General features: G+C 52.3%; 1 protein-coding gene across 1 annotated transcript; it reads left to right on the top strand.

Annotated features, from left to right (window-relative positions):
* SEC16B (SEC16 homolog B, endoplasmic reticulum export factor) lies at positions 1 to 20396 on the top strand. The gene is made up of 25 exons (XM_059854613.1): positions 1 to 319; positions 1305 to 1411; positions 1935 to 2034; positions 2151 to 2265; positions 3388 to 3526; positions 3869 to 4026; positions 4621 to 4682; positions 6312 to 6447; positions 7578 to 7808; positions 8450 to 8547; positions 9497 to 9578; positions 9678 to 9795; positions 10183 to 10294; positions 10486 to 10591; positions 11333 to 11473; positions 14370 to 14483; positions 15126 to 15198; positions 17217 to 17468; positions 17931 to 18001; positions 18343 to 18480; positions 18626 to 18733; positions 19548 to 19629; positions 19731 to 19828; positions 19928 to 19996; positions 20282 to 20396. The coding sequence occupies exons 1-25, from the start codon at positions 60 to 62 to the stop codon at positions 20342 to 20344; spliced, it is 3033 nt and encodes a 1010-aa protein (XP_059710596.1). The 5' UTR covers positions 1 to 59; the 3' UTR covers positions 20345 to 20396.
* Positions 20397 to 24657: the final 4261 nt, after the last annotated feature.

The raw sequence follows: 24657 nt of genomic DNA, 5'->3' as shown, positions 1-24657 counted from the left end.
AAAGCCATTTGGGGCTTGAGCTCCTCCAAACCAGAGAGGATTTGGCTGGCAAGCTGCTGATGGAGCCCTGGGCCCCTGCCCAGCCGCCCCAGCCCCGGGAGAGGCTGGCAGCCCGGGGCTCATGGGCAGAGGGGCTCCCCGGCCCCCTGGCCCCGCTGCGGCGGCGCCTCCTGCAGGCAGGGCAGGCTCCAAGGCCCGGCTCCTGGCACGGGAGACACGGCCCTGGTCACCCCTGGGATGAGGGCCACCACCCCCATGGTGACACCCGCCGGCCGTCTTCCCGTGCTGACAGCAGCTACCCCAGCCAGCCCCACGCCAGGTGAGATCCTTTTGATCCCTCTTCCTGGAAACCTTCTTAAAATAAGAACTGCCCATTGCACTGCTCACAGGTCCTGCCCTTGTGACTGCACAGGGACACAGAGTGTCAGGAGGTGATGTCCAGCTATTCAAGCAGCCCCATGACTTCTATATTTAAGGCTTCTATATTTAGCATATACAGCTCTGATTTCTTCTTAAAACTGTGGCTTCTGTGGTTGCTGTTTGACAAGCTCCGTCTCAGCCCCAAGGTGCATTTTTCTTACAAGTTTGATTAAATGCAGTTCCTTTTTCCTAAGTGCAAGGTGAACAATAAAAATACAAATGGTAATATAGGAGCAAGAGGCAGCCTGCAAGCTCAGCTGCTGAAACAGTGAGGAGTGGACAGATAAAATGTGGGCTGGAGGATGTTCTCAGTGCTCAGAAAGAGCTTCCAGCAAATCTGGGTTGATTTGCCTGAGTTATTGCCCTCAGTGAGTTATGGAGTCAGTACGTGGGGTTTTGTGCTGAGGTCATATGATGCAGATGGGATATTAGGAAGTAAATTTTCTCTCTGAGGGTGGTGAGGCTCTGGCACAGGTTGCCCAGAGAAGCTGTGGCTGCCCCATCCCTGGAAATGTTCAAGGCCAGGTTAGACAAGGCTTGGAGCACCCTGGTCTAGTAGAAGGTGTCCCTGTCCATGGCAGGGGTTGAAATGAGATGACCATTAAAGGTCACTTGAAACCCAAATCATTCTTGGATTCTATAAAACTGGGCATCACCTAAAACTGCAGTGCACAGCTTTCTTATAGCTGGGGCAGCAAAGCATCCAAACCTCCTCCTGCTGCCTCCAGGTATGATGCTGGACCAGTTCCTGGCCCTGCCAGAGCGGGGGACCTGGCTTTATTTCCATCCCCTTTGCTGCCTGCAAAGGTCCCAAGCAGGAGGGACCCTAGATGTGACCCTGGAACCCTTTCTCCCCCAGATCAGTGTGTTGTGTTGTTTTCCAGGCAGGGCTATGAAGACCCCCACTGGCAGTATCCTGCAGCTGGCAGCAGGGATGGCTACCCCTACCAAAGTCACCAGTGGCAGCCAGTGGCATGGCAGGATGACAGAGGTATGGGCTCATCCTTTGGGTCTGGACATGGAGGCAGCTTGCAGGAGAGGTGATGCTTTCCCCAGGATGGGTTCTTCTCCCAAGGCTTGCACACATCCAGGGCTCTCTCCTGCCCACACTCCTGGGTGGTGGTGGGTGCTTTGTGCAGAACTGGCTCCCTGTCTGCATTTAGGAAATGCGAGCAGGAGCTTGGTGCACCCAAGGGATGCTTGATCTTCATTACCACGGCTAAAAACCTGTGTCATTCCTGGTTCCAGCCTGAGTTTGATGGTGCTGTGTGATCAGGATGGCCAGGGCCTCTTCTTTGCTGTTTCTGGACTGAACAGAAGAGGAGGGAGAAAGAGAAAAGGACATCAGTGGTGTGTTGGCAAATGTGCACAAGGCATTACTATCATATCTCCAGTGTGTTGGGATCATTTGGAAGCAAACCAAGTGGGCATGGCAAATTGCCTCAGTCATGGATTTTCTTCTGCAACTTCATTGTTGCTCTGGAGAGGTAATGCTGAATCTTGATTCTCTCTAGACCTGAGGCAGGGAGAGTCTTATGGCAAGAGTTACCGGGACCAGCACTACTACAGGGGCTACCACCCAAACCTGGCCACGGGCCCCCCAGGGCACGACAGGTAAAGCTGGGGAGTCTGTGCAGCCCTGTGAAACCACCTGCTGCAAAATGAGTGGGTTTGTGGGTGGTTCAAAAATCTCAGACCTTCAGTGTGTCTCCCTTTGCTCCCACCTGCAGGACACAGACCTACAACTCTTATGAGGAGAGCTACACCTCGACTGCCAGGAGGGAAGGGACAGGGGAAGGAGCCCTCAGCAGTGATTCAGGGGAGGCTGGTGGCTGGTCCAAAGAGGTAACCTCAGGATGGGCAGGGGTGGAGGACAAGAATCTCTCAGAGATTTGGGAACAATCCATGTGTCCCCCTCCAGCTGAGAAAAGGGCCCCTTTGCTATGTTGCACTCGGTGCCTGACAGTCCCTGGGGATTGTTACAGTGGGTTTTTAGTGTTTGTGTTCTCTCCATCAGCTGGGCTGTCACTCCCCCAGGTGCAGGGCTGCATGCTTAGCCCAGGAGCAGCACAGAAATCCAGGCTTAGTGGGATGTTCTGCAACAGAGCTGGGGAAGGGTCTGGAGCACAAGCCTGATGAGGAGAGGCAGAGAGGACTGTGGGGGCTCAGCCTGGAGGAAAGGAGGCTCAGGGGTGACCTTGTCACTCTCTACAACTCCCTGAAAGGAAGCTGGGGATCAGGCTCCTCTCCCACGGAACAAGTGACAGAACACAAGGAAACAGCCTTAAGCTGTTCCAGGGAAGGTTTAGGTTGGATACTAGGAAAAAAGTTCTTCAACAAAAGGGTTGTCAAACCCTGGCATAGGCTGCCCAGGGATGTAGTAGAGGCACCATCCGTGGGCGAATTTTAAAGACATGCAGATGCGGCAGTTGGGGACATGATTTAGTGGTGAACATGGCAGTGCTGGATTAATGGTAGGACTCAGAGGGCTTTTCCAACCTTAATGATTCCATGATTCCATGATTCCAGCCTTCCTAGGTAGCTGACAGCTGATTGTCATTGTCAGCTCTGTGTCCACCAAGTCATGCTCCATTCACACTTGTGTCCTGACTGCTGGGTTTTGCCAAGAGAAAATAAAAAGATCAAATCAAAGTTGCTCGGGTGATTTTGCTCCTGGGTGGTGCTTTATTGGGTTTCCAAGCCCCATCTCCTTGGCTGTGGTGAGGAACTCATGTTAGGGCTAGGAAAGCTGTCAGACTACAGCTGTGGCTGATGTAAATTACTTTTCTAAGCTGTTGGGTGAACCCAAGCTGGTGTAGGGTGTGAGCTGCTTGGATGGGAATTGGCTGTGCTGTTCCTGCTGGGCACTTCCCTGCAGCAGCAGAGCCTGCTCTGCTGCCTGGGAGCAGGAAGTCAGCAGTGTTCCTAGTTTTTGAGCCAGGTTTGTGTGCTCTCCCTCCCTTGCAGCCCTCGGGCCAGCCCAGCCTTCTCCTGCAGTACCAAGAGTCAGGCCTCAGCTCCAGCAGCCATGAGCTCAGCCAGTACATTCGTGACAGTGCTGATGACTACAACCCTGGAATGGGGTCCTGGAATGTGGGACAAACAGGTCAGGTGGAATGGGGGACTCTGACAAGGGGGAAGCAAGGGAATAAACGGCTGGTGGTAGGATAATGGCTGTCTCTCAGCTGGGTCCTCTCCTGGAGAAGGTTGTGCAGGCACAAGGCATGACTGGGGGGCTGCAGGGTGGGTGAATGGTCCAAGATCTCTGCCTGGGTAGGTGTAGCAGCTGCTGTGCACATCTGCTGCTTTGGGGGACAATTCTTGCTTAGAGGGGTCAGTGAAGGGCCACTTAAATTGGGGGACAAGGTTGGGACTGGTGAAGTCCTCCACAGTGGATGTGGTGTGTGATCAGTGTGAGTGGCTCACAGTGGCCTATGTGTCATTGCAGGGGAGACCTCGGTGTCCACTCTGACCCCAGCAGTCCCCCTCAAGTTCCCACAGCTGCACACAGCACTGTGCTTTGGAGCTGGGGGTCACCTGGTGCTGGTGTGTCCCCACCACCCTGCTGAGGGACAGCTGCCCCGTGTCGAGCTGCACAGCCTGGAGGTAGGACACAGCTGGCCCTACAGGCCCCCCCGTCCCCTCCCTGGAGTGGCTCCTCTCACCCTGAGGGATGCAGACATGGTTCATAAGCCAAGAAGCCTCCTCAGCAGCCTTCCCATTCCTTGCTCCCATCTTCTGTCCATCCCACTTGGACTTTTGAGTCTCCATTATGCCAGCCTGTGCCTGGGTGGTGCTTTCAGCCTTCAGCTCTGTAACCCTTGGTACCTGTGACATGCTCATAGTGATTCCTTCTCATGGGGACAGACGTGGTTTGTTCCTCTCCAAAGGACAACTCCACTCATCTTCCCGAGGTGCAATACAGAGGCCTTGTCCATGCCCTGAGTCTCCCACAGCATTCCAGTCTCCTGTTTTACCTCCAGAAGGAGGCAGATGCCATCTCAGCAGACATGTCTTTACTGGACCTTAGCACTGGAGTCCATGTGATAGCTCAGGGTCTGTGCTCTGTGGTTACCTTAAGACAGCACAGGGTTCATTGGCACTGTTGAATCCTTGGCCAAGGCACTGGCTTCCCAATAGCCCAGCTGGGGCTGGTCTGATTGCTGGAGGCCAGCTGCTGAAATTGCTTTTGTTTTTTAGGCAGTCCTTCATGGCACAGAAGAGCTGGAGGAGCTGCAAGCCTTCCCCGGGCCTCTGGCCAGGTATGGCAGCACTGGCAGGTCCAGGAGCTGTGTTCTCCTGGCTTTCTCCTTTATGAGAAGTCGTGAGCTCCAGGCAGACTCAGAGGGTACCTGTGGTTTTGAGTTGTTTACAAAGACCATGTCTAAGTTCAGGCTGGGAGCCCAGCCCCTTTGATGCAGTCTGGGTTGGTTTGGGTTGTGGAACATGGTTTTTTTGAATATTCATAGGATGTGGGTTTAGTGTGGTTTGTACATCTGACCTTATTTTGTACTCATTTTGTCTCAGAAAAATGATTTTTTTTTGGGTTTCTTTGGACGTCTGAAGCCCCGGGTCAACCTGTGGCTTAGCTTTTCCTAAAGTTTTTGTCCCCTGAGATGGCTGAGCCACAGCAGGGTCAGACCCAGTATATACCTTCATCCAGCGTGAGCCTGGGGCTGAATCAGGGGTGCTGCATCAGGTTGTCTCTATTTCTGGCCACTCCCAACCAAAACAGGGAGAGAAAAGGAAAAAGCATTTACCAAGCCAAAGAGCTTTGCATACACAGAAGTTGGGTGCAATATCTGGAGCTTCTCCTGTGAGTTCTCATGAGACCCACCTGGAGTGCTGCAAACAGTTCTGGTGCTACCAGCACAGGAAGGACATGGAACTGTTGGAGCAAGTCCAGAGGAGGATAAAGGGACTGGACAAACCTCCCTATGCAGACAGGCTGAGGAAGTTGGGGCTGGAGAAGAGAAGGTTGTGTGGAGACATCACAGCACGTTGCAGTAGCTGAAATGGCTACAAGGAAGAAAGAGATGGTCCCATTGTCAGGAACTGTTGAGACAGGACAAAGGGCAGCAAGTGCAAATTGAAAGAGGGGAACTTTAGGTGGATATATGGAAGAAATTCTTCCCTGTGAGGGTAGTAAGGCCACAGGTTGCCCAGAGAAGTGGTGGATGCTCTACTCCTGGAAGTGTTCAAGGCCAAATTGGACAGGCCTTGGTTTAGTGGAAGGTCCCATGGCAGGGGGGGTTGGACTAGATGAGCTTTAAGCTCCCTTTCAACCCCCAGACCATTCTGTGATTCTGGGTTACCAAGGGGTACATTGGGAATCTCCATATAATATGTTGGAATGACTGAGTCAGGATCAACATCTCCACTTGCAGTTTCTCTCTTCTGTTTCATCCACTCTTTCTTTCTGACTGTATGGTTATTTTATTGTATGGCAGCAGTTCTGCCTGGCTTGCACATAGCTTAAGGGTTTCTATTTCAGTCCCAAAGGGTTTCTGTGGTCACACAAGTGACCCTCCACTCTGCCTCCACAACAGATTGTGCCTGCTTCTGCAGCCTTGGACATCCATGGATGTAATGGCAGCACAGCAAATCCAAACTGTTTCTTTGCAGATGGATGGAGGAAAATATTATCAGGAGGGCAAAGAGTGGGTTTGAAATGTACTTTGTGTCCCTGAAACGCAGAGATCTGCTAAGAATCACAATAAATTTGCGTGTGTTTGAATTTAAAAGTAGTCATTGGTACTGGGGATCTTCTTTCCTCCAGCTCTTGCTTGGAATCCTTAGCATCCCCATCAGTGAACCTGGGGACTGAGCCTGAATGGTGCCCTAGGTTGCTTTGCCTTGGGTTTCTTTGATGCTTCTTTCTGCTGCTGTAGGGAAGATTTGCACAAGGTGGATGTGATGACCTTTTGCCAGCAGAAGATAAGCACAGGCTGTGATCTCTCAACACAGAGGGGCAGAGATTCCTCCCTCCTCTGGAAACTCCTGGTCCTCCTCTGCCAGCAGAATGGGGTAGGTATCCCATGGAAGAGGATGACCCTTTTTCTCTTGGACATGAGACAAGTAATATGTCTTAGGTGCCTCTTGATCCAGTTGCTATTCTGGGGGGGAAGGGGTGTACCTTAAGAGGATCTGATTTTTATTCCTCAGTTTGATGCTGCCTGGATATTTGTAGCAAATCCTTCTCCATGATTGCTTTTTGTCCTTGGGAATGGCCAACAGCGATGGAGGAGCCAGCACTTACACTTAAAAGGGGGCCATTCCCTTATTCCACTGAAATCCACCCAATCCAGTCTGCAGCTGCTTGTTGGTAGCAGGTGGATAAGGTCGTCAGAGGGAGTGTTGTGAAGCTCTTGCTAATTGTGCTGAGTCCTTTTCCTTCCAACTCCCCTTGCTGGTGGCCAAAGCTGATCTTGTTTGGGCCACATGCTGGGACGAGGATGCAGGTGTAAAAGGGGGCAGACTGGAAGTGCTGTCAGCCTTTGCACATGGGGTTTCAGGTTTCTGTGGTTGAAATAACTCTTGAGGTATTAGAAAGTTTTTCTCAGCCCTGTGACTGAAGAAGAAGTTGAGATTCATTGGTTTTGCTTTCCAAGGTTGTTTATTTTCTCTTATCTGTTCCATTCTCTCTCTGCCCTGCTGAGATCTGTCCAGCAGGTCAGGTTGTGGCACAGTCACTGCCCTTGGGGTGGTGTTAGCTTTTTATACTATGAACTACGTGTACTTTATTTACAATAATTTTCCAATACCTATCACCTATGTTAGACAGTCTGTCTCTATTTTAAACCAATCAAACAGTGTCACTATCCCAGCAGAAGATAGAGGACAAGAAGAAGGACAGGACACACCTAGATTCCTCCATCTTGCTTCTTGAACCCCCATTCTAAATCCCCAAAATTCTACTTTTTCACCCTGTGACAAATTAACTATCATCCTACTCAAGCTCTTGTGGCTTGTAAATCTACACACAAAGCTGGTAACTTTTTCCATGGGCTAAAATCAAAGGCACGGGTGTTTTTGACACTGTGCCAAGGTCTCTGAGCCCCCTGCCAGGGTCTCAAATCACCCAGGGCAACCAGAGGAATGTCCTGGGTTCTGACAGTGGGGCAGCCTCCAGGGGGCTCCTTCCTTCCCTTTGGCAGTCCATGGTGGGCTCGGACACGGCGGAGCTGCTGATGCAGGACTGCAGGCGCCAGGACAGGTACAAGAGGCAGGAGCCTGCAGCCAACCTGCTGGGCCCAGCCGACGACGAGTGGGCGTCGCGGCAGCTGGGTGCGCTGGACCTCATCACTGGGGAGCTCCCTCCCGTCGTGGAGACACAGGCACAGATCGTGGAGAAGTTCACCAAGCTCCTCTACTATGGCAGGAAGAAAGTAAGTGGTGAGTGGGATCCAGGATGTGGGGCTGAAGGTTTTGTTCTTCTTGGACCTGTTGGCCTCTTCAGGCAGGTTTTAAAGGGAAGGGTGGTCATGAAGTGACTTGTCATTGTGGGATCAACCCTCCAAGCTGTGTTGGTACAGCAGGACTTATGGCAGTGATTTCCCACCGCTGGGAATTGGGATGGGAGACCCAAGTGAAGATGAGATGCAGAGGCTTTTACCAGCACTTCTACCACATTTAGTTTCATAGAGTCCTAGAATGGCTTGCTTTGGAAAGGACCTTAAATCTCGTCTTGTTCCAAACCCATTTGCAGCTACGTGATCTCACAGGATACCTAAAGCACAAGGAGAAGAGAGAGGAGGGCTGCAGATTGGGTACCCAGACTGGGATCCCATGGCTTTGAGGGCTAACAGGCAGCTAACAGACCTGGAAATCTAGGGGACACAATATTGCTTTGAAGGTCCACGTTCTCATAAATTTTCAGGGTAGAAAGACAAATGGACCTGGAAGAGATTTTTGGAGGATCCTAGTTAAAACCAGAGCAGTTATTGTGACTCTTGTCTGAGCTGGGGGAGCAGAGGAGGGAGGAAGCAGAGTTGGTGCAAACCCTCTTTCTTCTCCCCCTCAACTGCAGGAGGCTCTGGTCTGGGCCATGAGAAACCAGCTGTGGGGCCACGCCCTGTTCCTCTCTAGCAAGATGGACCCTCGGACGTATAGCTGGGTCCTTACTGGGTAAGTTGGAGAAGCTCAAGCAGGGTATGATGTTCCATGGCTGGCTTTCCAAACCTGCTATCCCTTCAGTGCCCCCTGAATTGGAAAAGAGCATTGATTCCAGCTGGAGCCCTTCCAGAAGGGGCAAAGGGGACAGAGGGCATCCATCCAAACAGGCCTGAGTCCTTCAGGCTTCCCACTGGACAGGAGAAACCAGGTGGGGGGCTGGAAAGCAGGAAGAAAGCCATCCCCTGGAGATGGAGGGTGAATTTATTCTGAGTCTCTGGCTTTGCCCATGCTGCCCTAGCAGACAGCTACAGGGCAGGGGGAGCTGAGCCATTTTCACTGTGATCCAGTCTAGTCCCAGCTGTTCATCCCACTAGTATGAGCATTTTCTTGTGGAATTTAATGTGCTTAGTCTGGATTGGGTTGATCCCTTCAGGGAGAGTTAAGCAGAAATTTTCTGTCTTGTGGAACCCAAATCTTTTTAAGGAGGTTTTATGCAGTGTTGTCCTGGAGACTTGCCTTCTCTGAAGGTAATACAGATCATCACCCCCAGAGGCTGATGATCCTCTCTGCCTCCTATTTACAACGGCATGGAGTGATAGGATAGGGAGGAATGGCTTGAGCTGAAGGAGGGTAGATTTAGATTAGATGTTAGAAAGAAATTCTTCCCTGTGAGGATGGTAAAGCCCTGGCAGAGGCTGTCCAGAGAAGCTGTGTCTGCCCCATCTCTGGAAGTGTCCTAGGCCAGGTTGGACTGGGCTTGAAGAACCCTGGTCCAGTGGAAGGTGTCCCTGCCTATGGAAAGAGGTTTGGACTAGAAGGTCCCTTCCCACTCAATCCCTTCTTGGATTCTCTGGGAAACCCCTAGAGACATCAGTTTCCTGGGGCATTTGGGCTGTGCTCTGGGAGGTGAATGAAGGTTTGGGGTCCTGGGGTGCAGCCCCTCTCTGCTGTCTCCTCACAGGTTCACCAGCACACTGGCCACCAATGACCCACTGCAGACCCTCTTCCAGCTGATGTCAGGAAGGATCCCTCAGGCAGCTCTGGTCTGTGAGCAAGAGCCTGGCCCTGGCTGTCACCTGCCTGTGACACCCACCTTTTGGTGACCATCTCTGCTCACCTTGGCTCTCCTCCTCTCCCTCCAGTGCTGCGGGGATGCCACGTGGGGTGACTGGAGGCCCCACCTGGCTGTGATGCTGTCCAACAAGGTTGGAGACACAGAGCTGAACCACCGAGCCATTGTCACCATGGGAGACACTTTGGGTGAGCTGAGATCAGTGGGAGCAGCCATAACAGGGGCTCCAGGTGCCTCTTGTGAAGACACCTGGAGCAGTTGGGCCCAGAGAAGGTGTAGGTAACTGCAGGGACTGAGCCTTGCTCCCAGTGGTGGGATTTTATGCACCCTGCAAGGGTTGGCGCTGGCCTTGCTCAGGCTCACCCAGCTCTACCATTGAACAGAAATCTCCTGAAACAAAAAGCAGCAACTGGGGAAAACAGACAAACAAGAGGGACAAGGGAGGGATCAGGGTCTGCATGGCCAGGAAAGCGAGGCAGTTGGGTTTGTATTTTATGGGTGAGTTTGGGGGCCTCCAAAGCAAAGCTGACCATGTGGTGATGTCTCAGACTAACTGTTTGTCTTTTTCCATCCAGCCAGCAAAGGAGCAGTGGAAGCAGCTCATTTCTGCTACCTGATGGCAGATGTTCCCTTTGGTTACTTCGGGGCAAAGGCAGATCGCATGGCCCTGCTGGGCAGCAGCCACCGGTGAGCAAGCACGGCAGGCTGGCTTTCTTGCCAGAGTCACCTGCCCCATGTTTTCCCCATCCCTGGCATCTCACTTTGATGCAAAAGCAATCCCTGGTCGGGGCTTTTCCTACTGCTAATGTGCACTCTGTGCGGGGCTGTTTGGGGAGGAGCTCTGCTCCAGCTCGCTGACCCCGCCCCTCTCCCCGCAGCCAGGCGTTCTCCCAGTTCGCCAGGACAGAGGCCATCCAAAGGATGGAAATCTTCGAGTACTGCCGGCAGCTGCAACAGCCCGAATCCTTCCTGCTCCCCTTCCAGGTAGTGCAAATGCTCAACTACATCTCGTGCAGAGCTCAGACTTGCCCCAAAACATGCACCCATCTCCCTGAAGCCTGGAATTCAAGCTGTTCTTGAGACTTGTCCCCTTAGTGGGCTTTGGGAATGATGGGGAGGTTGCCTTGGCCAAGGGATTCATTCAGGGCAGATTTTGGGGTGCACAGTATGTCTGATCAGTGCTTGCTCAGCTCTCATTGCCTTCCTGCTCTCTGGTTAACAGGTGAGTTTTTCCGTTTTCAAAGCAGCACCCAGCTGCTGCTGCCTTGGGCACTATAGATTTGGATGGACGCATCCCTGGAAGCGTTCAAGGCCAGGCTGGATGGGGCTTGGAGCAACCTGGTCTAGTGGGAGGTGTCCCTGGCCATGGCAGGGGGCTGGAACTAGATAAGCTTTGATGTCCCTTCCAACCCAGACCATTCTAGGATTCTATGAAGCTCCCTGCTTCAAGGAAGGAGGGCTGGATGCCTCCATGGGGATGAGTGGAAGTGGCCCCAAGTTGCAGGTGACCTCTGGGTGCAGGATCCAGGGCACAGGATTCTATGAAGCTCCCTGGTTCAAGGAGGGGGGCTGGATGCCTCCATGGGGATGGGTGGAAGTGACCTCTGGGCGCGCGATCCAGGGCGCTCTGAGCCACACTGGGGGGATGTACCACGGCACAGGGCACCCACAGACCTGTCCATCTGCCTGCTCCCACCCGTGGCTGCTCTGCCTCCCTCCCCCAAGGTGTACAAGCTGCTCTACGCCTCCCGCCTGGCTGACCACGGGCTGCCAGCCCAGGCCCTGCAGTACTGTGAGCTTGTGGCCACCACGCTCCTGCGCCACGACCCCGCCGTGCACCCCGTCCTGGCCCAGCAAGTGGTGAGGGTGAGTCTGCACCTCCTGCATCCCAACCAGGGTGTGATACCCACTCAGGAACTGCTGGAGTGGGAGTGGATGGCAGCTCTGAGCATCTCCCTGGGGTTTGCTCTCTAGTACAGCAAAGCCAAAGCTTCCACAGGGTTTCTAATCCCTGTGGATTTCGGGTAGAAAACAAAGGTTTTATGTTGACTGCCAAGTAGGAGCAGAGTTATTTGGAAACAAAGGATGTTTTTAAGTCTGGTGGGGTTTTCTGAACTTCTAAATGTCACAGACTTAAGAAGTGAAATCTAAGTGCACATTTCCCCTCCAGCACATCTTCTACAATTCTCTTTACCTCCTGAGGGGTGTGTTCTGGGGTGACACTGAGAGGGAGCATGGCCCAACCTGTAGCACCAAGTGCAGCCCCTCTATTTCCTGAGCAGGGGCCTGGGGCAGAGAGGGGCAAGGCCAAGTGTCCCAGGTCCCCTGGGAAGGTGGGGCTCTCATGAGACCAGGGCAGTGCTAAGGCTGCTTGTCACCTTCCTCCAGCCTTTAGGACCAGGTTGGATGAGGCTTTGGTTGGTCTAGTGGAAGGTGTCCCTGCAAATGGCAGGGGGGGTGGAACAAGATGAGCTTTAAGGTCCCTTCCAACCCCAAACCATTCTGTGATTTTATGAAAGGCACTAAAACCATGGTGCTGTGAGGTGAGGGGCAGCAAGATGCCTGTCTGAAGTGGGTACTGCTGAGTTCACCCAGAATTTGGCTGGCACTGCTTCCTCACCCCATCATCGAAGCCTATTTGCTGTCTGACAGCCTTTTAGATCTGCCATTCGGCCGGGGATAATGCTTCTCCTGGGAGAAAACACTTTCATCTGAAAAACTAGTGCATTCGTAGATGCTCTTGTCTTTGATGTTCTAGACTGTGTTACAAATTATGATACACATTAGTGTTTGATTAAGACTTCCCCTCTTTTGAAGCTGGGGACGATATACAACCAGGTGCTCGTTCATTAATACTGGATCAAAGTGCACATAAGCTTTTGGATTAAACATTCCCCTGTTTAGGAGTAATCATGCTTATAGTTTCCTTTTTCCTGTGATTGATTTAGGATGAGCATAGGTGTGTTTGTAAAGAGATGGGACAGTAGGTAGTGCAGGCTCCTGGTTGGCTGCAGGGTTACTTTGCTCTCTTGGCCAGTCCCAGTCCCAAGCTGGGGTCCGGTTGTGCAGGTCCTGCCTTGCTGTAAACTCACAGACCTGGGAAGTGTGTTTTGTGCTGGTTTAGAGTTTGTGTTTTAAAAGCTCGGGAATAGAAAGAAATGGCTGCTAGGACTGGTGCAGGAAGGAACAGCTGAGTCTTGTGTGGCTGTGGAGGGTGGCTGAGCTGCAAAGTCACCTCTGGGTGGCTTTTGGTGGCCCTCAAGGTGGCAGCCTTGTGGCAATGCATTGAAGATAAGGCAGCATGAAGTAGCCAGAGGAAACTTTAGAAATCCCCAAGAATCCTAGAATGGTTAGGGTTGGAAGGGACCTTAGAGATCACCTAGTTCCAACTCCCCTGCCATGGGGGACACCTTCCACTAGATCAGGGGCTGATATCAGCAAGAGAAAATTCAGTAAAGATGTGGATGAAGAGCGGTGTTTAGAGTGCCATGTCCCCTCACCCAGCTGTCTTAAAACTGGATCCTCATCTAAGCACCTCCTTCAGACAGGGAATTAGCTCTGCAGGGAGCCCTGCATCTCACCTTGGACTCCTGGGTAGCCTTGGAAGAGCCTCTTGTTCCATTGATGGGAGCTGGAGCCCCAAGTCGCTGAGTCAGCTGCAGGCAGGGCAGCACAGACCCCTCTTATGCAGGAGAAATTAAACACACAGCAGCAATACTGCAGAGAGGGACCTGGGGGAGATAGTGGAGCATGGAAAAAATACTGAGCAGCAGCATAACAGGATGCTGTTACAAAAGAAAAAAAAAAAACAACCCCACAATGTTATAGTGTTATTTTGGGTTGTGAGAGTACAACTGTCATATCTGAGACAAGGAGGTGATAATCCCCCCGTGCTGGGGTCTCAGGGGTCTTGGCTGGGGCCTGTTTGGGCTGCTGCATGTGGAGACAGGGCTAAATTAGAGTGAGTGTGGGAGTGGAGAGCTGGGGTGATAAGAGATTGAGGGGGAAATGACCTCTGTAGGAGGCCTGAGGGTTATTTCTTCTAGGCAAGATATGGTGGGGGAGAAAGGGGTATGAGGGATGTGATAACAGCCCTCCAGCATGCAGGAGGCTGCTCGTGGGGGATGCTGGCTGGCTCCTCTCACATCTTCCATGGGAGCAGGGATAGAGAGACTTAATTTGCAGTAGGGAAGATTTCACTTAGATATTAAGAAAATACTCTTTAGCTCTAAGGACATCAAGCATCAGGACAAGCCTGGGAGGCTGTGAAATCTCAGAGATTTGTAAATGCAGATCAGATAAACACCAGCTCCCATCCATCCTCATGGGGTAGGTGAGGAGCTTATGAGCTGCCCTGGGAGCTGGGCTCTTTCCAGGGCTTCTGGTGGGGTGTCCTGCAAACCTGCCAGTGCCCCAGGATGCCTATTAGGGGGTTGATTAAAGCCACTCATTTTCCTCAGGGGGGAAAAGGGATGCTGATATTTACCTATCTCTTTGATGCGAGGAGCATCTTTGACACAGTATTTTTGCATCTCTGTGGAGGTGCTGAGCCAGCCCTGCTGAGACTGTGGGGCATAGGATGGGCCAGGACCTCTGTGGGGGTGTGGGAGAGGGAATAAATCCTGCACAAGAGGCTGGTGTTATTTTACCCCTGTATTATGAAGTGATGCTGTTTTCCCAAGCCCTTGTGCCCAGCTGTGTGTGACATATCCCTGTGGATTTGACACATGTACTAATCCCTGCTGTCCCCCTGGCCCTGCAGCTGGCTGAGAGGCTGAAGCTCTGTGACCCACTGCTCCTGGAGATGCCAGAGCAGGAGCAGGCACTGGAGCCTGACTGGCTGGAGCAGCTCCGAGCCTGCTGCTGGGAGTGGGAGGTAAGGAGAGGCAGTGGGACAGTGGCTCTGTGTTGTGGTTTATCTCCAGGAGCATCTCCTCCTCTTCCCTGAATCCGAGGGGATAGAGGTTCAAAAGCTGTTGCTCTTCTTTGGCTTGTGAGCTCTGAGATGGGGCCTCTGCTCTGGGATCTGCAGATTCAGTGGCAGCAAGGGGTTTGCAGTGCCTGAGGGCTGCAGAGCTTCACATAGGGCAAAACTCTCTGATTTGGCTCAAGGAGGGCAGGCAGGGGCTGGTGGGTGAGTGATGGTCTCTCTTTTCAGAGAGGACATTGTAGAAGTCACTGGTGGGGTGTCACCTTGTAGGTATACTCTGAGGTCTTTTAACTAGGGTCTGGTGCTTGGAGTATGCTCTTCATTCAGATTTCACACCTGCTTTTGGTTTTGTGGCCTTTTCCATCTTGTTTCCCCTCCTGCCTGCTCTCAGGGGTACTACAGCCCCTCTCACTTACTGGGAAAGAGCTGTGTCCATGCTGGTGTGGGTCTTTCCTGCAGCATGGGGTGGACTATGAGCCCCAAATTCACGAGCACTGTGCTTTCTTTTGCATTGGCCTCATGGTTTCCTTAGTTTTTGTCCTGTTTCACCCTTTTTCCTATCCATTTTACCATGTTTTACCTCTGCAGGTGGAAGATGATCTTCCTCCAGAGGTGGCACCCGCTCAGCTGGAGCTGCCCTGTGCTGTTCTACCAACAGCAGGTAAATAAAACAAAGCAGCAGGTTGTGGTCTCCCCAGTGGGTTCTCCCTGCATGGAACTGTGCTGCCATGGGCTGGGAAGCAGCTTCCCAATCCCTGGAGTTTTTACCAGCAGCAACTCTCCTTGCATCCCCCCAGAGCTCAAAGGCTCCTCCTGCCTGGATGCATCCCTCAGGCATGGGCTGCAGAGCGAGGGTTCTGTAGAGAGTCTGAGTAATTGGGCCTAATTACCACAGCTTTGGGGTCCCTCTGGGTGCCGTGGGAGGGGAAGAGGAGCTGGAGGTGGGTGCTGGATGAGCCTCAGGGGAGACAGCCCCATTCCCAGGCAGTCCTCTGAGGGTGCAAACTGGAGCTAAACTAAAGGGATTTCACACTTAGAGAGCAAAGGATTCAGGAAGGAGCTCATCCTGCTCTGTGCCAGGCTGCAGGATGCCTGTTGCTGAAGACTCAGCATTTCTCCTTCTCTGCTGCCTCTTTGATCCCTTTGCTTCACCCTTTGGTGACCCCAAGAGTCCCCTCCTGTGCCAGCCCACCCAGAGGGCCCAGACACACCAAGAGGAGGGAAACAATCATCCCCTGGTGTCAAGAGAAGAGCAGGGGGGCTTTGCTTTCCCAGCTGGGCAGACATCCATTGGGATGTCCCGTTGAGGAGGTCAGAGGCAGTGTTGCTTCACATCCACCTCCATCAGCAGGATGCTCCTGCACAGTCCCCTGCTCCTTGGATCTGCCTTTGATTGGGAATGCTGGCAGTGAAGTGTAGAGAGCAGAGGCTGGTGCAGACAGGATGAAATACAACTAATTCCTTCAAGCCGTTTCTTCCTATCAGCTTTCCCTGCTGCTGCCAAATTCCTTTTCAAAGAGCTTTCCCAGGCAGTAAAAAGGATCATCAATCCTGATTGCCTTCTGCTGCTATCAGGACTCAGACTGTGATCTTTCTTCCCTGGATGGAAATTGCAAGGATGATGATCCCATTGGCTTGGCTTCTCTGAGCAGCCAGGTCTGCTCCATGTGGTCTCCACAGCTCACCTTCCCTGTGCTTGGCCCTTCCCTTCATGGTGAAGGCCATCCAGAGCCACCACCTGAGGGACCTGCATGCAGAGAAAGCTGGATTGGTGCTGAATCCATCCATCTTGGAAAGACAAAGCCCAAATCAGGTGCCAAGCTGGGATCCACGTGGTCCTTCCTGACTTGTTCCAGCTGAGCTTGCCAGGCAGCTTGAGTTTGAGCATCCATCCTCCTCCTTGTGGATCTTGAGCATCTCCAGGCCATGTGGGAGCAGCTCATGGGTGTGAAGCCAATCCTGAGTGGGCTGGAGGTGATGCTGGCAGGAAGGCAAAGGGTTTGATAGCATCAAGAAGTGCCCTAATCCTTCCCTATGGGATCTGGGTCCGGCCTGCCATGTCTCACAGCAGTGGGAGAGGAGTTTCCCAGTGCCCGGTGTTTCTGCCAGGAGGCTGCTGAGCTGGAATGAGCAGGACACACACCTGGGACCAATGTGTGTGTGAAATAAAACCAATCCTGCTCGCCCAACTTGCCTTTCAAACAAAAAAATCCCAACCCTGAATAAATCTGCCTAAAGCAAGGAACTCATCCGTGGGTGCTGCTGTGGAACAGGAATGAAAGCTACCTGCTGAATCTTTCCTGCTTATGGTGTGCAGTAGGAGTGGGGGAAGAGGCTGGAGACCTCAGCCTCCTTTGAGTTGCTGGTGCATGCTGCTTGTGGGCTCTTTACTTCCATAGCATTCCCCTTCTGAGTTCATTTATAGCCTCAGGTACATTCCCAGGATGAAAAAATAATTCCCCAGTCTTTCCCAGCCCACCTTCCTTGAAACCTCTGGAAGGTTCCTATTGCTGTGCTGTGTCCTTCCTCCTCCCTTGCCTGGTCCCTGAAGTCTTTTCTCACTCCCCCAGCTCCTGCTGATGTTTAATGGAAAAGGGGAGAAATCTGTGCAACAGCCTGATAGAATTAAAAACGTTACAAAAATTGTAAACTCCTGAGCTGTGGTGTTTTTTTTGGCAGATGAAGAGCCTGGAAATGAGATTCCCCAGAGTGAAAGCTACCAGTATGACCAGTGGTTTGAGCCTGTGCTATTCCAGGGACCGAGCTCCCAGAAGGATGTGTCCCTCAGGTCCTCAGCACCTGCTCAGGTCATGGCATCGCCGCTGCCCAGTGTTGGGAGAGACCTACAGCCCCCTGTGCTCAGCCAAGAGACACCTGCCTCTCTGGCAGGGGGTTGTGCTGAGCCCCCTCCACAGCCAGTTCTGCCAGCACGTAAGTGCTGCAGCCTTGTTTCTCTGCAAAAATCACGGAATCCCAGAATGGTTTGTGTTGGGAAAGGATGTTGATGTTAAAGATCATCTGGTTCCAAACCCCTGCTATGAGCAGGGACACCTTCCACTAGATCAGGCCCCATCCAGCCTGGCCTTGGACACTTCCAGAGATGGAGCAGCCACAGCTTCTCTGGGCATCCTGTGCCAGGGCTTTACCACCCTCACAGCAAGGAATTTCTTCCTTAGAAGTTGCCTTTGAGATGCACCAGTTCAGCTTCACCACTTACTCCCTGGTGCTGGCAGGGACAGGGACCAGAACAGCCTTTTGCATCTATTAGGGGGACATCTTGGCCACCACATGGATGGCTGTGCTCTGGAGAGGGGCATGGTAGAAGCTCTGGAAGTACCTCTGATGGATAATTCCAGATCAAACCTTGACTGTGTCCTTCCCTCTGCTCCACAGGAGAAGCTGAGGAGCCCTGGAGTGCCAGGCTGTCCCCTGGAGGGGTGCAGCCAGCCATCCCCCCAGAGCAGGTGAGTCAGAAGAGCCAGAAAAACCATCCCACTGAGAGTCCTGGCTGGATCTGGGATGTGTTGACCCATCCTTCCATGCACTGAACTCGCATGGAATCTCCCCATCATGGTGCCAGTTGTTCCCTTGGGTGAAAGCTGTGCCTCACTGTGGGTGCTCTTGCTGTGTAAGGCACGTGGGGGTCCCTAGGTGTAAGAACTTCGTGTCTAACTATTTAGTGCAATACAACACCTGGGGATGCTTCCCACTAATGTGGGTGTGGAGCAGTCCCAGGGGGGCTCTGACCGTGCTCAGTGCAGCTCCTGTGGGAACAGCACATGGTAGCTTCCACGTCTGATGGCAGGAGGAGTTACCAGCCAGGATTCGGACTCTCTCGGAGACCTCCACTGTCTCCCTGGGGGACAGCCAGCCCTCCTTGGACAGCGCAGGTGAGGACACTGCTGAGGAGCAGGCAGAGGCTATGAAGCCAGAGGAGGACAAGGTAAGCATGCCAGAACCATCACCAGCTTGCCTGGCCCTGATGCCAGCTCTGCCCCTGGAAAAATGGTGCCCACTCCCAGCAGGCACCTGGAGGACCTGGCATCTGCCCCTTCTTACTCCTTTCCACTCTTTTCCTTCTTTCACAGAGCTCTGGATTCAGGTGGTTTGGCTGGTTTTGGTCAAAACCCACCAAGGAAATTTCTCCCAAAGCTGAGTCTGAGACAGACTCAGACTCTCCCACATCAGGACCACAGGTAGATGACAAAAAGCAATCTTGTCCCTGGTGACATGCAGGGTGCAGCTGTGAGAATGGGTGACACATCTACCCATCACCCACTGTTTCTCCCTCTGTCCTCATGCAGGGACCATGGCCATTCTGTGTGGGGGCAGGTGGGAACTGGGAGCACTTTTAGCCTGGAAGTGAATCCTTGATTAATAATAACTGTAAATTCATATAGCCTCTTTCACCCATGAGGTCATCCAAGCCCTTGGCAAACTCTGCAGGGATCCCTCGCCCTCCGCTGGAGCGGAACACCGCAGCTGTGAGCAGCACTGCTCTGGCAGGTTTTAGGAGATGCGGGGAAGGGAAAACCTCTTTAATTGGAAGTGCAGCAGCGAGGGGGAAGCAGCCATGCGTGGTCATCCCAGACCTAGCCCGCTCCTAAGGGCGTCTTGTCCCTGATGGCTTGAAGCTTGGAACGAGAACCTCCCCTGGAAATTTCTTCCCGGTAGAGAATGATCTACAGTCCCAGAACAAAAAAAATGTTGGGATATTCTCCCAAAACTAGCAGGAGATGAAGAACAGAAGGGGACCCATGGCCCCTCACACTGTACCCAGGCTTGGTGTCCAGCCTCCTGCCTGATTTTGAAGCCTCAGGCTGGTTTAGCTTTGTGCCCGAGTTGTTTGCCCTGACCCTGTAGCCCTTCAGTAGCCGTGTTTCCTGCAGATCCTGGGGTACCTCTGCAGGGTGCAGAATGGGTACCCCAAAAGCCTGGTGTGGTATCTGGTGCAGAGGTCTTCTCCCAGCTCAAGGAGCTTCTGCTCTAAATGGGTGGATGTGATTTCAGGAGCGGATGTCACCATCCCCACCCATTGCCCCTCTGGCAGCTGGGACAAACCCTTTGGCTCAGCCTCTCTCCAGAAATCCTGGTAAATACCGCACAGTTCCCCTCACCTCTCTCCCCCATCACCCTTTCACAAGTTCTCCTCTTAATTTTAAGTTGGCTTTTGTTTTTGCTTGCTGACCCTAGGAGGAACGCAGGGTGAAAGCACCTTTGCTGTTCGTCCAGTGTCCACAGAGGTGAAGGGCTCATGGCAGAAGGATGGAAGGCAGTCAGCAGGACAGCAGGTGAGGAGGGGAGGGAAGTGTATCTGTGTGTGATGGGGTGTCTAGGACACCTCTTTGCTCGAGGTATCTTTTAAGTTTCTCTCTGTTTATTCCTTCCAGGCTGGCTACCCTGGACCTCTCCCACCATTGGCTTCAATTCCTCTCTTCAACCCTGCCCAGGTCGCTCAGGTGAGAGCATTTTTAGGAGGGTGGTGCTGTATAAGACCTGGGGTGGCTTCTGATTTTGGAGTGGTGCCAGATTTCAGGTGACCTGCTATGGGAAGGGGGTTTTAGGTGATACCAGTTGTGGGAGTAAGAGTTTTTTATAAGTAAATCAGTGGTGGGGGACAGCGATAGGAGGGTGTGATGAATGGGCGAAACAGGGAGGATGGTTGTGGTTGCATCCTGATGATGGCAAATCAAACTTTTGGGGTACAGCCCATTGCTCACACCACCTCTCTCTCTGTTTCCCAGCTTCCTGCCCGACCAACCCAACCTAGGCTGCTTTCCCAGCATCGCTACCCCAACCCACTGTGAGGTGGTGAGGGGGGGACGGCAGAGACTAATTACACAGTTTTTTTAACCAAAATGGTGTTTGTGGTTATTTTGGATGGGGTAGGAATGGTTGGGCGTGCTTGGTGGAGAGTGTTGTAAAATAAGCAGGAGGTTCCTGAGTTTAAAAGTCAGTAAATGGGGGTGTGAGGCTGGTGAATAATTGGTTGATTCAGATGGGAACACAGGCCTCTACCTTCCTCTTTCTCATAATTTAGGTCTGGTTTGAATACCTCATTATTGTCATTCCTTATGTGTGGTTCCTGAAGTCTAGTCCAGTATTTCTTTTTACCTTTCTTTACCAACATTTAGGTATTTATACATAGATATTTTAATGAAGTCCCCTCTCTTCACTCACTCACCTTTTCTTCACAAGTGAGATGCTCCTTAATGATCTTTGTTGCCCTCTGCTGGGCTCCAGGTTTGGGGGGGGGGGGGGGGCCGTGAAGTCAGTAATAAGTATGGGTTGGTTGAAGTCAGTAATAAGTAGGGGTGGTGGAACACGGAGGTGTGTGGGGAAAGAAGAAGGTGGAAGAAGGGTAAAGGTAAGGAGGGTAGAAAGAATGGTGAAAAAGTGAAAGTAAAAAAGAGTGTCCGGGGGAGAGTAGTCTGAATTGGGTTATGGGGCGCTGCCCCACCTCACCCATTGGACTCAGCGCGCCGGCCGTGAGTCTGTCTCAAAGCACCGCGGGGCCACGAGCATCCGCCGGGATTCCGCGAAAGAACCGCTGCGGCTTCTCCTGCCCGGGCCGGCCCGCACAGCGCCCCCCCTTGCTGGTGGCTCACCCGCCCGTCGCGGGCGGGGCCCTGTTGGGGCCGCGAGCGGCCCTTCCCTCAGACCTTCCCCGAGGCGGGGCACGGGTGACGCGCACCCCGTGGGTGGCCTCGGCAGTGAGCTTCCCCCAGACACTACGCAGTGCGTTTCCTTCACAATATAAAGGCTCACTGACTTGGATTCTTCGAACTTAGAGTGAGCTGTTGGTTCTACCCAGCCTGCATCGCGACTATATGCTGATTAAGAGTCGCCCATTGGTCGGAAGGGGCTGAGGGCGTGTCCCGTGTGAGGGTTAAAGCGCAGGCTCATGGTGGGGGGGAAGCCGCTGCCTCAGGGCTGCGTTGGGAGCTGCGGGCACGAACGTGTGGGGCGGACGTGATTATCCTAGACCTAGCCAGTTCCTAAGGGCGACGTATCCCTGAGGGCTTGGAGCGAGAACCTCCCCTGGAAATTTCTTCCTGGTAGAGAATGATCTACAGTCCCAGAGCAAAAAAGTGTTGGGATATTCTTCCAAAACTAGCAGGAGATGAAGAAAAGAAGGGGACCCATGGACTTTGGCCCCCTCACGCTGTACCCAGGCTTGGTGTCCAGCCTCCTGCCTGATTTTAAACCCTCAGGCTGTGCCTGAGGTGGGGCTGAAACCTGTCCGGACGGGCTGTGGGGACTCGGTCTCCATCTGAAGGAGTGCGAGGCTAAAACTTGTCTGGTATGGGCTGTGGGTGGGGATCCCCTCTTGAAGGGATGTGGGGTTGTCTGTGGGGTTCGTGCCCCACTGATCCAAGCCCTGTTGGTGGCAGGCTGTGGGGCTGGAGCCCTCTGGGGACGGGCTGTGCGGTGAGCCCAGGCTCCCCTGCAGGGAGGTGCTGCGAGGGCTGCCGGTGGATGCCTTTAACGCCCCAGACCCACAGCGCAGGGACTGCTGCCTTTTTTTCATATCATGGTATCAAGGCCGATTTAAACTCGGGGCACCTGCGTGGTTAGATCCAGGTGCTGTCTCCTGGCTGTCTCTTCTTCCAGAGCTGCTTGGCTCCCAGGACCTGTAAGTGACTGGCTGAGCCCAGGATGCTGCCCCGTGGTGAGTCTGGTTGACTGCAGCACACACTCCAAGGGGTTTCCTGAGGATGGAAACCTAAATCTGGGATGTTTCTGCCTCTGTGGGTGCAGGGGGAGGGACCCCCATGTTGCTGGGTGCCTCACAGCTCTGTGTGCTGTGCACCCACACACCTTTATGTCCCTCAGTCTCAGCTGGAGGATGCTTTGGGCAGCAGTTTGGGGGGAATCAGGGTGTTGCTTTTTGGCCTGGCAGAGGCTTTTTGCTGCCATATGGTCCTTTGAGTTGATTTAAAGGGGTGTGAGTGTGCAAATCTCTCACTTCAGGGCTTAGACATCCTGCTCTTCCAAGTCTGAACATAGTCTATCCTGTTGCTCAGGCAATCTCTTTTTCAGAGGAAAATGATAAATACAGGGGACTTCTTGCTTGTGGAAGTTGCAGATCTGGCAAGTAATTTTAGAAATAAATTCTGTGATTTTAGATTCGCTCCACAGATTTTTGGTTTCTGACTCTTCTTCTATCCCATAAACCATGACCCTGGGCACTCACTGCCGGAGCTACATAAGGGTTCAGGGCAAGATCTGGGGTTGTCTCTGCCATTCAAGCACATATATTAAATATTACTCCTCTTCTGCACTTCATCCCCCCTGAGGTTGTAAGGAGTCAAATAGAAAACCTTTTCTGAAGTTGAGTGTGCTGCAAATCCCCTTAGACTCGCTGTGCAGCCATGCACGTGGGGTAAAGAAGGTTCTTTGCTTTTTTGTGGCTCTCTTGATACCACATTTGGACAGTTGGAGATCAAGGCTCATAGAAGAGTTTAGAGGCTTCATCAGCCTTAACTGATGTACCTGAGTTGTGTATTAAAAGAGTCTGTGGCATCTTCTACCCAAGGGTGTCTCATTTTTGGTGGAGGATGATTTTCCATTAGCTACTTTCTTTATGTGGGAACATGGAGATAAGGCAGCTGTCTGCTTGGATTAGGAGGGCTGAAGGAGCTGATTTTTTCCAATGGGTGGGGCTTTGGTTTTTTCAGAGGTTGGGAATATCCCAAGGAACCTGGGTATGTGGAAAGTTTGCCTGTGAGTTGCTTTTTTGTGGCCTCCCAGTGAACTCAGGGTAAACTGGGACTAAGACTCCTTTTTCCTTCTCCATCCTCTCCTGAGAGCAGTGGAAATGCATTAACATGATGCTAATTGTTAATGTGACGGATGGCAGCAATTAGGGTCTGTAATCCAGTCTCTGCATGTGGAGTGCTGTAGTGCAGCCTGGGGAAGCTCTCTGCTAAGCACCCTGAGTTGGGATAAAGCATTCCAGGAAGCCCTGGGGTGCTCCTAAATGCTACTGCCCTTGGAGGGAGTTGTGTGTGTTCCCTGCACTGGGCTAACTGTGCCTGAAACAGCAATATAATTCAGATTTACAGCCCTGTTTTGGTGGATGTTGCTTTCTCCAACAGCATCCCCCTGGCCAGGGTTGCTGAGAGGAGGCACATTGCCATTTGGGCATCTTTGTCCCTGATGCTTCCAGTCTCACGTGGGTCCCGCTGGGCATGGCAAGGCCATGCTCATTTAGAGCTGTTATTTATTAGAAGAAGTGCTGGGTGATGACCCTGTCTCTGTCCCTTCAGCTCCTGGTGACATCAGTGACGCAGCTGGTCTTGTGAGGTCACTCGTTTCCCTTTGTTTAATGATCTGCTGGTGAAAACGAGCTTCCATTGCTCTCTGGAGTGCCACTGGGACATGAATATTGATGAAACCTCGGTGGTCCTGGTGCTGTCACGGCGTGAAGGGCTCATTTGGAGCTGCCAGGCAGTGTGGGGAACTCTGTGATTAAGTGATAATAAAGCATTGCTGAACTCTGCTCTGAGGTGCTGCTTGACACTTGGAGCTTGCAGGCTCCTGGCACAGCAGTGAGAGGCTGGGCTGGTGTTTTCCAAAGCAGGGACACAGCACTGTGAGCATTGACAGGGGAGGGGTTATCCCTGAAAAATCCATGGGGGTGCTGCAGGTACAGGAGAGTTTGTTGATTGCAGCTTCAGGTGGCAAATTGTCCAGTTAATGAATCTAATATTTCCTAACATAAATATTTTCCAAGGTGGAACTGGGGCGAGGGCAGATGCAATGCAACATCTCTTGAAATGGTCATTTTGGGCTGTTGGTATGGAAATCCCTATAAGAAGTGGGATGTGGCTGTTATAGATACGCAAAGGAACAGCATGATTTTAGGGCACATTGGACATCCTTAGCCCTCTAAGGATTTTAAGAAAGACTGTCCCATTAAATCCTTTCAGAGCTTGTGCTCATGCACCGGTGTTTCTGGAGCATAATCTATATGAGTAAGAAGTAGGAGGGGCTGTGAACCCTGAGGGATCTGTGCCACTGCTCTTGGAGATTTAAGGGTCTGAATAGTACCTTGAGGATGTGGATTATATTCATGCTGGGGGGAAGGAAGCAAAAAAAAAAAAAAATCATGCTT

This window comes from Haemorhous mexicanus, chromosome 9 (genome assembly GCF_027477595.1).
Source record: "Haemorhous mexicanus isolate bHaeMex1 chromosome 9, bHaeMex1.pri, whole genome shotgun sequence".
NCBI lineage: Eukaryota > Metazoa > Chordata > Aves > Passeriformes > Fringillidae > Haemorhous > Haemorhous mexicanus.
Note: the sequence above shows the minus strand (reverse complement) of the source record. Positions and strands in the feature narration are given on the sequence as shown.